Below are 15547 nucleotides of genomic sequence, written 5' to 3' on the forward strand. Positions count from 1 at the left end.
TTGATCCGCACGCACTGAATCAACTGTCAGATGAGGTGAATCCACGCAAGTCCTTCAAGAACTAAAGAATTATACCGCTCCTACTAAACAGCAGTGAGAAGATAATCTCACTGATCGTTTTCTGAGGCTTTCCAGCCATGACGAGGTTAAGAGGAGGCCAATCTTCGAGTTGCTCCGAGATTGGGAGGATTGCCGTCGTCTTATTCTCCGTTATGATGTGGACGGATTTACAAGTGAAACAAGGCAATCTATATAGGTTCTTGGATGCTGTTCAGGCTATTCACCCCTAATCCACCGACTTCCGCCTTGAAGAGATGGAGAATCATATTTTGGCGAAGCGCGAAACATATACAGTCCGCGAGATGATACATCACTTGAGGAATCACTGCAGATCTCGCAGAAATGGCAGTGAGTGAGGCAGGCGCAATTCGGAATACAGCATTCGCTGCTTGCCAGGATCGTACAACTAACTCTACGCTGGAGCGTCCTCAAGCGGAAAAGAATACTTCGAATTCCGCCCAAAATATCAATAAGCCGGTTGAATCTACGATTTCTAGGAACCCATCGCGTTCATGTCTCTGCGGGGGAAACCATCGCTACGCCCGCTGCTGGATCATAAATGAAAGCATCAGGCTCAAGGAGTTGGATGAAAAATGCTAAAAAAAAGAAAAAAGACGCAAAAGTGAAGAAAGCTCTAGAGGAGCCAGCAACGAAAAGAGAGTAGATAGTGCTCTTAATATGTCAAGGCAGGACAGGGATAATCAAGTGGTTGTTTTCCCCTTTTCGGGTGTATGAGATTCAGCGCTCTTCTCGGTTCATAGAAACCCACTCAGTATTCGTGTAAGCATGAGCTTTACGACAATAAATATGAATCGTTGATCCAAGTCACCAGCATGTATGATATGTATGCCGCCATCCCATTGCCAGCTGCGGCAGAGAATGTATCTCCCCCGATTTTTGGAGATCCGGGTATGGATGGGGTGGGGGGGGCGTTTTGGTTGTTTAGTCGGTTTTGTTCCACTGTACCCTTGCTAACCCTCAGCATCAAAGATCTGAGCTGTCGGGTATGGATGGATGTATGATATAAAGATAGGGGTACGCTCAAAGAACTATGGTTATATTTAGTATATATGTATATATATTTGTATAATCTCTTTAATTACAATTTTAATTATTTTTGCATATCTATAAAAAACAGCTACTCAATCAAGTGCACGTAAATGTTCGAAGAAATTAAGATATATATATATGTCTGCCATCAGTCTTCCAAAACCAACGCGCATCGCCCCCATAGGGTCAGAGACAACTGGCCTCTCCTTTGCCACCTTGCATCTTACACAATCTCCAGATGCAGAGGTCACGATATATGATACCAGGCCGGACTTGAAGGCGTACATCAAAGAAACACTACCAGGTTAGCCCTTCTCAAGCTCCGATTCATTTACACCTTTACACATCCACAGCCAGTTCTAACGTGATCGCCGAATAGGGTACCTTAGCACCCTCTGTCCAACCCAAACGCTCCCTTCCCTCCATTCCTCAGACCGCCTCACCCTAGCAGCCGACCTCGCCACCGCCGTCTCAACAGCCGACATAATCCAAGAGCAAGGCCCCGAAACCCCCCTCCTTCAAACAGTCCATCTGGCAACAAGTAGAAACCCACGCACCCTCTCATGCTCTCTTCTGGTCCAGCACCTCCGGCATCCCCCGCCTCCACCCAGGCAATTAACATGCGCGATAAATCCCGCTTGATCGTCGTCCACCCTTACAACCCGCCACACATCATGCCGCTTCTTGAACTAGTCCCAGGCTCCAACACCACCGGCTGAACCTGGTCGAGCGGACTCTTGCATACTGGAAACAGTTCTCAAACGGGCTCCCGTGCTGCTTGAAGCGGGGGACGACGGGATTTGTGGCGAATAGGCTTGCATATGCACTTCTGCTGCGTGAGGCGATGCATCTGGTGCGTGAAGGGGTTGTTGGGGTGGAGGAGTTGAATGCTATTGTTGAATACTCTATGGGGCCGAGGTGGACGGTTCCCAGGGCCGCTCAAGTCATATCATATGGGCGGTGGGGAAGGGGGTTGGAGGGCTTTCTTCGACAAGATTGGGGGGACGGTGCAGGCTTGCTGGGAGGATCAGGGTTCTGTTAGGTTTTGGGAAGGGGGAGGGTTGGGAAGAGGGGGTATTTGCGGGGACTGAGGGGGCGTATGTACCATCTGCTGCATTAAGTGTGCGAGAGAGAGATGAGAAGACGAAAGCAGTGCTGAAGGCCAGAGGTGGTACAGAAGAAGTTGGGCTGAGAAAGCAATTTTTCGAGCAGGGCTTGATATATAGTCACTATAACTATACGTTTCAGAGAGTGTTCATATCACATTCTATGAAGGATTAGAGATAGTTCCCAGACCGGGTAATCTCCAAAGAATCCCGAGTGCCCATGTTGCACGCCTCTTTGGCAATTGCATTTCATCTATATATTAAGTTATTAGCAAGTGGAATTAAAATCCGTAAACATAAGAAACGAACCATACAGCAGTTAGGCTACTCCTCTTCATAATTGATAGTATGTTCAATGATAAATAATGCCGCCCAACCGGCACCGAAAGAAATTAAGACCCGTCTCCCATGGATAGATGGTATCACCACTGTCATAATCAGCGTCCACCACCACAGCGGCAACACCGTCACCGAACATGTATATTATCAGTCAAGCAGACAAAAAAAAAAGGATATATTCCAATCCGAAGAAGATATTGGATAGGCAGGGTCTTGCTACGACTCGAACGCGGGGCCTCTCGCAAACTTTTGCATTAGGGTGGACCTTAAGCGAGAATCATACCACTAGACCACAAGGCCTGATTCTGTTGGAATTTGCCATGGCCAAAAGACTGACCCTTGAGACATTGGTGAGGTGTGGGTAGAAAGGTAAAAATATAGAATCGGGGCTGCGTGATGTTGTCGGGTTGAAGTAGAGCGGAATCCGTAGCAAGGTCATGATGTATGTATGTATGTATGGGAGGGGAGGGGAAAAGGGGAAAAGGGGCAGGGGGAATTGTTGGACAAAGAAACAAAAATGTGAGTTCTTTCGAACAGGGTCCTGCCGCGATTCGAACGCGGGGCCTCTCGCAGGCCAATTTAGGTTGGGAAACCCAAAGCGAGAATCATACCACTAGACCACAGGACCTGTCGCTGTTGAAGGTGAGTGACCATTGGCAGCCTTTAGTCGGAGAGTAGCTTCCAGCGGTCTGCCCCCACCAACACATGTCACTTTTCATTCGGGTGTCACGGAGCGCAGTTTTAGCCCTATAATTTAACCATCTCAATCTACGGCGCATGCTCAAACAGGATAATAGGACCCTTTTTTAATGCTGGTTCAGGAGAGCCGCTATAGGCTTCCACCCTTCAGAATGATGGTCTGAAACTTATCCTTCAGACCGGACATCTTGCCTTTTTGCATACGCCATTTTTTACAAATCACACGCGTGGAGGGAGCCGAGGTGGTAGATTGTTATGCATCTGCACTAGGGATCTTATATGCGATGGGTTGATTATATTGGGTTAAAATTACGGATTGCAAGGTAACGCACGAGTTCTCAAAGCCCCATTCACAGTTTTATTAGGAGCTAGCTGTTGACTCGATGTTCCAACATCCCCCTATCTCAACATCCGTCTGTTTCTGTTCAGGTAGACTAACATGTGGAGATACCAAAATTACCTCATTTTTCGGCATTAAACAATGGATATATAGATTAGATCGTGTGCACCACTTTGTTGACGATGGCCTGGGATTATGGAGTCTGAATAGCTGAAGAGTGTGCTATGTATAACTACTATTAATGCGCAAGACACATGCATAGCGTATGAAGTCCGAGGGTCGCTTGGCCTTTCATCTGAACAGGGTCTTGTGGTCTAGTGGTATGATTCTCGCTTAGGGTTCACCCTAATGCAAAAAGTTTGCGAGAGGCCCCGCGTTCGAGTCGCGGCAAGACCCCGAAATTTCTTTTTTCCCCCTTCCTTTGAAGGGATATATATATATTTGCTCATCTTTAGACATTTTTGGATTTTCTTTTACCTCGTGTCTTTTCTCATTGGATTGCAGTAATACCACTTCAACTTTTTGGTGTGTTCGCAGCCGTCAACAGTGGGACCAACCGTCTGGAAGTTACCCATGACTCGACCCTCAAATTTGGAGGATCCAGGACGGTCACGCTACGGCAAAATGAAATAAAACTGACATTTCTTGAAATTTGGTGTCCGGCTGGCTGTGCGAATCGCAGTGACGGAGTCTAGCGTTTGTCCGAGATGGATAACGTCCCTGAATACCACCGACGTGAACTACAGGGACTATAAAAACGTCGGGAAACCCTTATATCACCTTCATCTCTGAAAATCCTGCGCCCCGGTCTCACTTCTGGCAGCGGGTATTCCCTGCTGTCTGATGCCGTGATATTTGCTGGCACGTCAAGATGATTGGATGATCATGGCCCGCCATTGATCTGGACTTTAGCGAAACAAACTGTTTCAATATTCTGGGGTTCCATCAATCAACACGGGTTGTTGCAGCGGATGAAGCCCCAAACTGAAAATATATTATGTCGAAAGCTTATGGAATCAAATGACTGACGGGAGGTGGTGACGTGAGATCTGAGAAGTTGACAGACATTACGGAGAACATTTCCCTCCCTTGCAGGGAGGGGCCTCTGAATGTCCATAGTCTGGGCTTACCTTCACATTGACTACAAAATGGATCCAAGGAGCTCTGAGGCCAGCGAGCTGGATTTTTCGCTCAGGAGCACTCAGCCCGCAGCGCCCTTAAGGTCGTGAGATGGAGTGAGCAGACACTCACTTCATGGAGAATCGGTATTCCGGTAGTTGCTTCTCCCATACATGGGGCCAACGAATGCTGAGTTGACCTTTTAAAATTTTGTTCCCAAATAATATTTTTATAGTTTTGATTCTGTTTCTTCTCCTTCAATATTGAGGTCGTTGAGGGTTGAGGGTTTCAAATCATTGGTAGGTCGAATTGTCAGGAATCCATCCACTGGAGCAGAACATACTGAGACGGTAGCAAAAGAGAACAAGAAGCTTAAAGAGGGAGCAGTTCAAATAGTAAGTGGCAATTGGGTTCTTCCGAGCTGCTGGATGCCAGCTGCTTCTCGCTTCTCAAACACCATTTGATTTCTGCTCCACAGTCGTTGACTCGGGATATAATTTACAGTTCAAATACTTGCTAATATCGCTCCCATCAAATTCCTCCGTCGTGAAACCATTCCCTAGATATGCCCAGCGGTTCTGACTCCAATATTCGATTTCATAATCCTCATACTTGGGTTCTTTCATCAGATCAAAAAATGCCAGTCTGCTCCCTGGCCACATCACGATGGTACCGTCTTTTCTACCTTGTTTGAACCAGCTGGAGCACGGATCTGCCCAGCACGTGCGACGAAGGTATACTGATGCATGCTCAAGGAAGTCTTTAATTGCACTCTCTTTCGGGCTGAGGCGTCGGATATGCTCTTTGCGCATTTTTCGGATTATTTGAATGAAATAATTGGTGAAAAGCGTTGCCAGCGGTAATATGGACCCCTGAGCAACCGGACTGTACGGGCCACTGTACATGAAGTAGTTTGGCACGCCAGACACACCAACCGAGAGATAGGTCTCCGGAGACTTTTCCCACCGAGTGGCGATGTCGACCTTATCCAGACCAATGATCGGGAATCGAGGTCGAAATGACGTGTCAAAACCTGTTGCACAAATGATAATATCAACCTCAACTTCAGTGCCGTCCGCTGTCAAGAACCCCTTTGGCGTGATGCCTCCAATTTGCTCGGTGTAGCATGATGTTTTCTCGCCGACAAGCGCCTCAAGATAGCCGTCTCCTGGAGTGGGGCGTCGGCATCCCACATTGAAATCCTTGGGTATGATTTTTTCTTTAAGGTGTTGGTTGTTTCCCAGTTTCTTTGACATATCATTATAAGCGTACTAAATGTAGCTCTTTTAGTTGGGATATTGCGTGAGGGAGGTAATTTTCAGTGGACTTACTTCATTGGCATCCTCTGATTCTTTGCTGTTTCTTAAAGCGAATCGAAATCTCCTCGTCAGCTCATCCTCAATCATTTTTCGATATTTTCTGTATTTTTCCGGGTCCCTCCTCCATTCCTCCTTCTGCTCTTCGGTGTCTAGGGGCATCATGTCAGTCTTGATACATCTTTGCCAGTCGGGAACAAATGAGGTCGACAGACATTCAAAATTACCCCCGTCTGGTCCAGCAAACTTTTGCGCAAAACCGGCGGTGATCCAGGTCGGGCTTCTCACCCACGTATAAACCCTGGACGCATCTTTGTAGATTGCCGCAACGGTCTGAACCCCTGAGCTACCGGATCCAATGACGGCCACTCTTTTTCCGGTCAGGTCAAACCCTTCTTCGTACTTTGCCGTATGGAAAAGCCGGCCCTTGAAGGACATCAATCCAGGAATCTCGGGCCATTTCCAAGCACTGTACGCCCGGTTAGCTAATCATCATATACTCACAAGATATTATGCGTGGCGGTATACTTGAGAATTCCGGTTCCATTCAGCAGAATGTTACACTCGTCATCCCACTCTCTAACCACCTTGTCCTCCGCGTTGCTTTCTTCCACATGCACCACCCACTTCGACTTATCCTCATGCCACTCCGCACGAGTGACTTTAGACCTCAAATGGATATACTTCATCATTCCCTCCTCATCCACAATATCCCTCATATACTGCCAAATCTCCCTAGCCGGGCTATAATACTTCGTCCAATTTGGATTTGGCCGCCAACCGAACTGGTAGCTGGCGCTCGGTACGTCGCACGCACACCCGGGATATCGATTCTCCAACCACGTACCTCCCACATCATGGTTCTTCTCGTAACTGACGAATTCGATACCCCCTGTTTCTTTGAGCTCACACGTGGCGTGGTGCAGGAAGTCAATACCCGCGGCTCCGGCCCCAATAATTATTATCCGGAACTTTTTCCCCGGAGGAGGCTCGTTGATCATGTGGTCTGTGATTCGATATCCGTTACTTGATGTGATGTCCCAATCTTCACTGAAGATGGGCCTGTTGGTGGATGTCGGATGTTCAATGTTGGGGTTGTTGCTCCCCAGGGCGAGGCGTTTTGAGTCGCTGGATTTTGCAACATCGGCTGTCCCGTTACCGGCCATCTTTATTTGTATTCGAAAGCATATAGAGATCCCTGTCGCCGGCTGGATGGCTGTCTTGGTTATATATAGAGCTGCATGCCCTGTTAAATGGGATTTCTCGCGGCGTTATTCTAATTTTCCGTTCGCGTGAAGAGTTGTCGGCCGACACGAAAAGGGATTCCTAGGTTACTAAAATTCGACCAAGAACAGCCATTTACATCGATTATGTCAATGGGACCAAGAGGAAGGTATCTATCAATGTTCGTTCCTGATACACTAATAGACGATGAAACTTCTAGGAATGCGGGGGAGCAGGGAACTGAATACGAACCCCGGCACCGCGGTGCCTATTTCGGCATGTGGAATGGGGAAAATTGCCATTGGCAGCTTGGCTGGAGAGGTCGAAAATTACACTGTATGTGTTAAAATAGCGTTTTATATTCAAGTTTTTTCTCAAAGGGAATGCTGAACTACTAGTATGTACTCTCTCACAGTGCATATGGGATCCCTGTTCTTGTCGTCCTCTTGAAACAACTTGAAATGACGTTGGGAATAGTTAACTGTCAGACGGTTCGGGTTCAACCGAATTACCACCAATTGCCAATTAGTCTAGGGAAAATGAATAATTGGCTTGATTTCTTTAACTACAATCTACGATAGGATCTGATTCTATGTCCAGGCTCAAATCCTATTAATCAAGGTCGAATTCGGATGGGCGAATTTGAAATCGGTTGAGCCAATTCAAAGGGGCAATTTAACTGTATTATGAAAATAAAATAAAAAAAAACACCCGAATTTGGCACCAACTTAATGATCCAACCACCCGCCGTCGACTTTGTAACACGACCCTGTAACAAAAGATGCTTCATCGCTTGCTAAGAAAAGAAAAACTTTCGCTATCTCATCTGGCTGTCCAACTCGCCCTGATTTATAGTCATTTAGTATTAGCGGATGGTATCATGGCAAAAGGGGTTTAGGTTGTGATGTTCAATAAACTTCACGTGTAGAAGCTGATCTTGAACACAATGGGATCTTAGATAACTAGTGATCGAGAACTCACCTATTGGTGATTGTGCAGCGATTTCGCGGGCGTTGGGGAAGAGATCTAGTAATGCAGTTTCCACAACGCCGGGGCACACACTGTTCACCCGGATGCCATATTGCATCAACTCTTTGGCAGCAGTGATTGCCAAAGTGCGAACTGCGAATTTGGTCATGGAATAACAGGCAATGTTAGGCCGCGAGCGCAGTCCAGCTGTCGAACATGTCAAGACTATTGCGCCGGGCCTCTTCATGGCGATCATCTTTTTTGCTGATTCCTTCAGGCCGATGAATGCTGGTATATAACGAAACGTATTAAAAGAGTTTTGCTTTATCGAGCAGATCAGTTTACAAATTATCAAAAACTCACCACCCCGAGCATTTATATGCATGAGTTTATCGAAGTCTTCGAGGCTTTGCTCAACAATAGGAGCTTCTCTCCCTCCTATTCCAGCATTCAGTATTGATATATCCATTGCTCCAAATACTTTCCAGCATTTCTCTATCGATTGAATGACGGACTCCTCGTCCGCGGCATCAGCCTGGTGAAGTACATATCGGCTTTCATCAACGCCTTTTTGTTTTAAGAAAACACGGGCTCTGTCAAGGTTCGGTTGACTAAAGTCGACGATAAGAACCATTGCACCCTGCTCAAGAAAACTTGTGGCGATGGCAAGCCCAATCCCAGCAGCTCCACCAGTGATGAGAGCCGTTTTGTTCTGTAAACGCCCTGTGGCCATATTTAGTGATTTCCGGGCGTTTGGTAGTTAACTAGCTAACAACTCTCCGAGCTGCGTATGAAGGAAGAAGAGTATTCTGATCAAGATCTGGCGACACCCACAGTTACAGCATCAGGCATATTCAAGGCAAGTTGTGTTATATTCGCCAATTCTTGCATTGCCGGGAGCCTAGGTGTGGGGTGAAGGCAACAGAGTTGCACAGCTCACGATCAAATGCGGGGACCCACGGCTCTTGAAGCGTTGACATGAGTGTAGGTTGACAGCGAGAAGGAAATGCCGAGTTTGTCTGCCATTTGGCACACCATTCCTTGTCCAACCCGATCTTTTCGGTTAGCAAGTACACCAGCTCTCGGGGATCAGCGCCTGGGTCTGCTTCGAACGTAATTAAATGTAAAGACACTTGAACGGTGACAGCAATTAGGCGGATGGCTGTTTGGGTTGACAAACCCCTCATCCTTTTTGCTCAGAGTCGGCTCACCTCTATGCCTCATCTAATATAACGTTACCTACGGCACGTACAAAACAACTCCATAGTTAGTTATAAAGTTAACTATACACATAAATTGTATCAACCCCAGGCAGGCTCACCAGCCAGGAGTGAGATTTAGTCATTGCAATATCGCACCCTGAAGATATTAGATGGAAAATTCTTTGAAAACAGTCATATTCAATATTAATCTGTTTCAGCTCACTGATCATGTTCCATGATCAAAAATTTCAGTCATGCAGCATGCTGAGGCTTGATCCATCAGCATTAAAACAATGCTGCATTGGCTAATAGAAGGGGAAGAGTGTGTATAGGTTCTTGCCGGCTCGACTGTGTTCCTTCTGGTGGGGCAACTTGATACAAAGAATGCACAGGATGAGGCGGAATGATGTAACTGAACGAAAGCTGAGGATAGCTAGCTAATTATTAATGGAAACCATCGTAGTTAAACGAAGGTTAAATTCATCACTCTGTGTCTCATGACATCTCTGACGAGCTCCACCTCGGGAGCCGCCATCCGGTTGCTTGGGCTGGCAGCGTTGAACTCATAGCCGATAGTTACTAGATAGTTACTGCGGAGTTTTTAGCATAGAATAGAGTCCGGTACATTCAGCGAGAATAGCGTTGAAAGAAAGCCACTTGGTTGATTCTATCCTCTGCGGATTTCACTCGGCGTTGTGTAACTGTGGAATATCCAATTTTACGCTATATTTTCTTCTATGGCTTCTGCCGGCTAATTTATTCTGCATCAGATTCTTCTCCGGAAAATCAGATAGTTCGGATTATGTGGCGTTTTAACTTTTAGTTACGTTCGGGGGAGATAGTGAGCTCTCTGGAAGTTGCCGACAGCCGGTAAGTTAATTTATTCCGGTGACCAACCCACCCCGTAGCAAAACCAGCTCAGCGACAGAGTTGAATTCATGAAAAGGAATGTGAATAATAACTATATATATATTTGCGAATCACATGGGAAGCAATAGTACGAGACGCGGGACGGATCTATTTGCCAACGGGCGCGAGGGGCAAAATTTACCGAGACTCAAAGATTTGGCTTGACCCAGTTAGGTTGTCTCTTCTCCCGGAATGCAGCAAGACCTGCGTTTTGAAGTAACGTCAACTTTGGGCTCGTTCGATGATCGTGGTGTGGAATGAATGAACGAAAAGTAGGCGGAGAAAAAAAATTCAGATTGGATATAAGAAAAGGTCTCTCGGAACAGTGAGGTCAACAACAAGAACTTACCTTCACGGAGGTTCTGACCCTCATACAAATTCTTCGAATATCTCATGTGGGTGTTGAAAACCGCCTTCGACACATCTCCAACCTCCCACGCCTCTCTCAAACCGGCCCGAGTTACAATAATCGCATCTGGACTAAGACTAGAAATTTCCTTCGCTAGCGACAATGCCTCATCCATGAGCGATTCATGAGTTTCGGAAATGCGGTTGATAAGCTGCCATGCTTTTGCTTCCTCGGCGGATATAGATCTGCCCGTCAAGGCGATTTCCGAAGCAATTTGTAGTCCGGCGATGCGAACGACGCGAGGTAAGCCACCTGCGGCTGCATACACACCGCGTTTTGCCTCTGGGAGAGCAAACTTGGCGCGAGGAGAGGCAACAACAATGTCGCTATGTATAACACAAAGATTGAATCAGAAAACTATCATCTTAGCTTGAAAGTTAGCATGTAGAATGGGCCTCACCAATTCAAGCATATTTCGAAGCCGCCTCCGAATGCGAAACCATTGACAGCAGCGATTATGGGCTTCTTGCCCTTCCGCTGGCTGATACCAGCAAACCCGGACGGTGGATGTCCCTTTAGGTATTCCTGCGCTGGCGGGGTTTTGCTGTTTCTTTCGAGCTCAAGAAGGTCCTGGCCAGCGCAGAAGGCTTTGTCGCCAACCCCGGTCACGATTCCAACTTGTAACGTGGGTTCATCGTCGAACCACTGCCAGATCGTGTGCAAATCCCAGTGTCCCTGGAAAGGAATAGAATTCATGTACCTAGCACGGTTAATGGTAACAAGAAGCACCCTGGGCGCGGGATAAGACAGGAGGTACACTGAAGACTGTGGGGGAGCGGTTGTGAAGGAAGCCATTGTGAAGGTTTGCCGCTCTCGTAGAAAAGATGTAAAGATCTAACTAATCTGAAGAAGAAATATGTCTTCTAGAGCGAGTCATTGTCTGCTCTGAGATCTCTCTGCTTACAGCTAATATCGTGGGCAATATGAACCTCGGTTGCTCGGTATTAGTAATGTCTAGCTCAACGGTTGAAGTGCCGGTCTTGAAGATCTAGGGAGACGGTTAATGGTTTAGAATATTTCAAGCAGGGCATGCCTATAAGGATATCAAAAGTCGTATAACAACCGCCAGAGCCCAGAAATATGTAGTTATGCCAGTCCCAAGTCCCTGGTTAATCACGTCTCATTATCCAATGCGAACTGCAGCCATGAAGCGTTACAGCGGTGCATGTCTTGCTTCTCAAATCTGACACCAAATGAGGCATGTATAAAAGAAGAGACTACTCCCTCTCAAGGAGAAAGGTGCCTAGCCGTATAAAATTCACAAGATCAATCAACTGGGCGATGGATTGAGAGATGCTCTTCCTAGGTCCGTTTCTGGGCTTTGATTGTCTTAACCGGGCTCGCTGAGTGGCCGAAGGCGAAGTTAAGATTAACCGGATCCTAGGAGTCGGATATCGACCAAGAGGTATCAGCCTGAAAAGACAGTTATGCCGTTGGTTCCCTGATTCCCAGAATTTTAGATAAATATTGATCTGAGAACCCAGCTCATCTTGTATTCTGCCCTCTTCGATGTTGAATTTAAGCGTCCTCAAGTTGCAGTTTCTTTGCAAGGTTATTTAGCTTCGAGGGACGGTTTCATCACGAAATAAATACGAGAAAGAAGAGTCAATTGATCAATTGACCGGCGGTGATTCTCGATAAATGAACCCGTTAGGCCTCGGTGTATAAAGCAAAATGTGTCCTCTACTCCCATCATCGAACGAATAGAGAAAATCCGAAGCAGGCCGGGGTGAACGATTCCAGTGATCCGATTAAAGCTATGTAAATGTATACACTTTATTATCATAACAGATGGTGTTTTGAAGTGGTTGATATTCACAACCCTCGCATAGAGATATGAATGGATTCTGCGATTACAGGTATGACGTCAGGCAGTTAACTAGTTAACTAATCATCCCGGGAGTCAACTCGAGTATCTTGCTTTTTTCCATCTGCGCACCAATTTTCAACGCAAGCCAAACCACCTTTATTAAAACCAACACAATCGCAATGAGCCAAACGTATACCTGAGCATTGCTGAGTCAATCTCTAAGCTAGTAAATCTATGTCAATCCCCCAACCGCCCAGACATACAAATCTCACCTCTTCTCCGTCGTCTCTGCTGCTCCTCCTCTTCCTCTCATTCTTCATCCTCGCCTTCTTCCCAACCCTTTTCATCACCCTATTGAAACCGCTCTTCTACGTACCACCCCTCAACCTGCTCTCCCCGTTCTTATCCACACCCACGATCACTCCAGCAAACACACCCCGAAATCCCAATCCGACGAAAATGGCCTGGTTCCAAACCACTATAACCCTCCCCCCGCGCTCACGCGGCTCCTACCTAGTAACCGATCATGTTGTTGCTGAACTGCCCGAGTTGCGCCGGTATAAGAAAGGACTGCTTAATCTCTTCATCCAACACACCAGCTGCGCCCTCAGTCTGAACGAGAACTGGGATGCGGATGTGCGAGTGGACATGAGTGATGCACTGGATCGCCTTGTGCCTGAGGACCGTAAGGGGGAGTTGTATAGGCATAGCGCGGAGGGGCCAGATGATATGCCGGTTGGTTTTGGTTCCATAGATATATTCTCCTGGCCTTTTGAGATTTGGATATTCTATATATACAGCGCAGTTGTTAATTGAGGGCACACACAGCATGCAGCGAACCAGTAGCTAACGTTCTTCAATTTATGTAGGCGCATATCAAATCCGCCCTCATCGGCGCATCTATCACCATCCCAATCTCTGATGGAAAACTGGCTACGGGTACCTGGCAGGGTATCTGGTATCTGGAATTCCGCGCCAGCAGGCATTCGCGCAAAGTCGTGGCAACTATTCAAGGAGAGACGAACTAGTCTGCAATCTTTTGGTTGGCTGTCTTCGTTTTGTGCTTTGTTAGGCTCTTCAATTCGGTAGGTGGTTAGCTGGGGTGTTCATTAGCGACAAGGTCGCAGTTAAAATGGGATTTCACATAGATAAACGGATACAAAAGTGCGATTAGATGCTCTTCTGAGGAAGAGGACTGGGGATGTAATGTCTTGGGAGGCCTGAGATCCTTTGTCTTTTGGACATCATGATAAGCTAAAGTATATACATAGACAAATGAGAAGTTATCCAGCCATCCAATAAACAGATTTTGATTTCAGATGCGCAGGTCTTAGGAGTTTTCCTAACTGCTTTTGGTATCAGCAGAGCCCGGTAACAAAGGGGGAGGCAAATAACATAGAGTACATGGGGGGCGGGGGGGGGGGGGGGACTAGCAGAATCGAACATGAAAATAGAAATATAATAGCTTGTCAAGTAGTTCCGGAAAACTTGTGTTTGTCTATTCCAGCAACGCGGATGTTTAGAGAAGGTAGCTACACTCAGGGACACATTTTGGCTGAAATATGAATGTAATGAAGGGGGAGTATATTATATTTTGGCTTGGTTGGATCTCATCTATCGTTGCTCTGAAGAAGCTTTGTTTACTCCCGCCGGATCCCCCAATGACTCCAATGGATACGACGTTTGTGGTAGTGCTTCGAGAGCTTTCCGGTTGTGTTCATTTGCCTGTTAAATTAGGTCAGACACAAGCATTCGTTAAGTCGTGTTAAGGAAAAGAATGAGGCAGCTGCCACGTACAAATGGAAGTCCGCAGTATTCACACATGCAAATTTGTGGCTTGTCTGTGTTGATGAAGATTCGGGGGTGGCCGAGGGGCCCTCCACCACCGTCGCACGAGACTACCTTCTCCTTGGTCCATCGGACGGGCTGCTTGTGAATCAATTCAATGGCTGCGTATGGCCGGGGCTGTTGTGGCGATGTTAGCATAAATTTGTATAAACTTGGGATTCATTCCAACGGCCAATGAAAAAGATAAAAATGGAAAATAAAGAGGCTGCCCAATTAGCATGCCCGACAAGTTTGCTGTATATATAAATCGTTCCATCAAGTCAAGAAACAGGATCACCATTTTCATCCCATGCAAAAAGAAAGAGGGAAAAAAAGCCAGGTCGCAGCACAAGCAGATTCCCAAATACACAAATAAAAGCCCGACGAACCTGATACTCCATCACAGTCTGCTCGAATCGCGGGCCAGTCATCGCCTTCTCCCGCGGCTGCTGGCTCTTCGCCCAGATAGTGGTCCGGTTGGGCGCTTGTTTGGCTAGGTTGCGCCGTGCCTCTTCAGTCGATTCTTGCAGAGCGGCATCCTGCGCGCCCATCGAGTCTACTGGAACCGCATTGGTCTCTGAGATGGAGGCGACCTTTTGGCGCAGGTTGGGGTTGTGGGTTGGGATGGCGTTCTCTGCAGGCTCGGAGAGATTGGCCGCGGAGGTTGTGAAACCGCGGGGAATGAGGCGGGAAGGGGACGATCGAGTGGCGACGAGGCAGAGACGGGAGCGTGTGGAGGAGAGCATTGTGGGAGGACCTGGCTCCTAACCGAAGGTGCTGCAGAAGTTGTAGACAATGCAGATGGGATAGACGTAGATGCAGTCGAATGTTTGGTGGAAGGTCAAAAGTTGGTTGATGTTGAGGGTTTGATGGTCCAATGGCTCTGGCCAATCGGCTGCCTTTAACTAACTATTAACTTAACCATTCAGTTAACTAACAACGGTCATCAAACTAATTAGTTATACAACTTAACAACTTCAATCCACTGAAAAAGTTGACCTGGGAATTTTGATTCGCAACTACAGCTTCATTTTATGGGGTTTGTAGGAGAAATATAGATAGCTACATAAACTCTGGACTACAACTTACAGAAAATAATTGCATAATTACATAAACACCAAGCATATTGATATCTCCATCTTCAACGCACTGTCTCCCATTGTTCAAT

General features: G+C 46.8%; 8 protein-coding genes and 3 non-coding genes across 11 annotated transcripts; 5 read left to right on the forward strand and 6 right to left on the reverse strand.

The window, feature by feature from the left end:
• Window positions 1-402: 402 nt before the first annotated feature.
• Window positions 403-660, forward strand: PADG_02739 (uncharacterized protein; the record flags this gene model as incomplete). The annotated part of the gene is made up of 1 exon (XM_010759806.1): window positions 403-660. One exon carries the CDS (start codon window positions 403-405, stop codon window positions 658-660), a length of 258 nt encoding a protein of 85 aa, XP_010758108.1.
• A 588-nt stretch (window positions 661-1248) lies between these two features.
• On the forward strand, window positions 1249-1829 carry PADG_02740 (uncharacterized protein; the record flags this gene model as incomplete). Its single annotated transcript, XM_010759807.1, has 3 exons — window positions 1249-1414; window positions 1490-1651; window positions 1693-1829. 3 exons carry the CDS (start codon window positions 1249-1251, stop codon window positions 1827-1829), a joined length of 465 nt encoding a protein of 154 aa, XP_010758109.1.
• A 934-nt stretch (window positions 1830-2763) lies between these two features.
• PADG_11481 lies at window positions 2764-2855 on the reverse strand. The gene has a single exon. It is a non-coding gene; the product is annotated as a tRNA-Leu (tRNA).
• A 236-nt stretch (window positions 2856-3091) lies between these two features.
• Window positions 3092-3183, reverse strand: PADG_11482. The gene has a single exon. It is a non-coding gene; the product is annotated as a tRNA-Pro (tRNA).
• A 714-nt stretch (window positions 3184-3897) lies between these two features.
• Window positions 3898-3990, forward strand: PADG_11483. The gene has a single exon. It is a non-coding gene; the product is annotated as a tRNA-Pro (tRNA).
• A 1172-nt stretch (window positions 3991-5162) lies between these two features.
• Window positions 5163-7195, reverse strand: PADG_02741 (uncharacterized protein; the record flags this gene model as incomplete). Its single annotated transcript, XM_010759808.1, has 4 exons — window positions 5163-5984; window positions 6045-6181; window positions 6245-6498; window positions 6558-7195. The coding sequence occupies 4 exons, from the start codon at window positions 7193-7195 to the stop codon at window positions 5163-5165; spliced, it is 1851 nt and encodes a 616-aa protein (XP_010758110.1).
• A 204-nt stretch (window positions 7196-7399) lies between these two features.
• Window positions 7400-7909, forward strand: PADG_11484 (uncharacterized protein; the record flags this gene model as incomplete). Its single annotated transcript, XM_010760647.1, has 3 exons — window positions 7400-7589; window positions 7634-7650; window positions 7835-7909. 3 exons carry the CDS (start codon window positions 7400-7402, stop codon window positions 7907-7909), a joined length of 282 nt encoding a protein of 93 aa, XP_010758949.1.
• Window positions 7910-7981: 72 nt separating this feature from the next.
• On the reverse strand, window positions 7982-9409 carry PADG_02742 (uncharacterized protein; the record flags this gene model as incomplete). The annotated part of the gene is made up of 4 exons (XM_010759809.1): window positions 7982-8097; window positions 8235-8510; window positions 8586-8945; window positions 9163-9409. 4 exons carry the CDS (start codon window positions 9407-9409, stop codon window positions 7982-7984), a joined length of 999 nt encoding a protein of 332 aa, XP_010758111.1.
• Window positions 9410-10503: 1094 nt separating this feature from the next.
• PADG_02743 (uncharacterized protein) lies at window positions 10504-11537 on the reverse strand (the record flags this gene model as incomplete). The annotated part of the gene is made up of 2 exons (XM_010759810.1): window positions 10504-11068; window positions 11143-11537. 2 exons carry the CDS (start codon window positions 11535-11537, stop codon window positions 10504-10506), a joined length of 960 nt encoding a protein of 319 aa, XP_010758112.1.
• A 1249-nt stretch (window positions 11538-12786) lies between these two features.
• On the forward strand, window positions 12787-13580 carry PADG_02744 (secondary thiamine-phosphate synthase enzyme; the record flags this gene model as incomplete). Its single annotated transcript, XM_010759811.1, has 2 exons — window positions 12787-13287; window positions 13422-13580. 2 exons carry the CDS (start codon window positions 12787-12789, stop codon window positions 13578-13580), a joined length of 660 nt encoding a protein of 219 aa, XP_010758113.1.
• Window positions 13581-14166: 586 nt separating this feature from the next.
• Window positions 14167-15125, reverse strand: PADG_02745 (uncharacterized protein; the record flags this gene model as incomplete). The annotated part of the gene is made up of 3 exons (XM_010760286.1): window positions 14167-14277; window positions 14350-14517; window positions 14769-15125. 3 exons carry the CDS (start codon window positions 15123-15125, stop codon window positions 14167-14169), a joined length of 636 nt encoding a protein of 211 aa, XP_010758588.1.
• Between the last annotated feature and the right edge of the window lie 422 nt (window positions 15126-15547).

Source organism: Paracoccidioides brasiliensis (genome assembly GCF_000150735.1).
Source record: "Paracoccidioides brasiliensis Pb18 unplaced genomic scaffold supercont2.3, whole genome shotgun sequence".
NCBI lineage: Eukaryota > Fungi > Ascomycota > Eurotiomycetes > Onygenales > Ajellomycetaceae > Paracoccidioides > Paracoccidioides brasiliensis.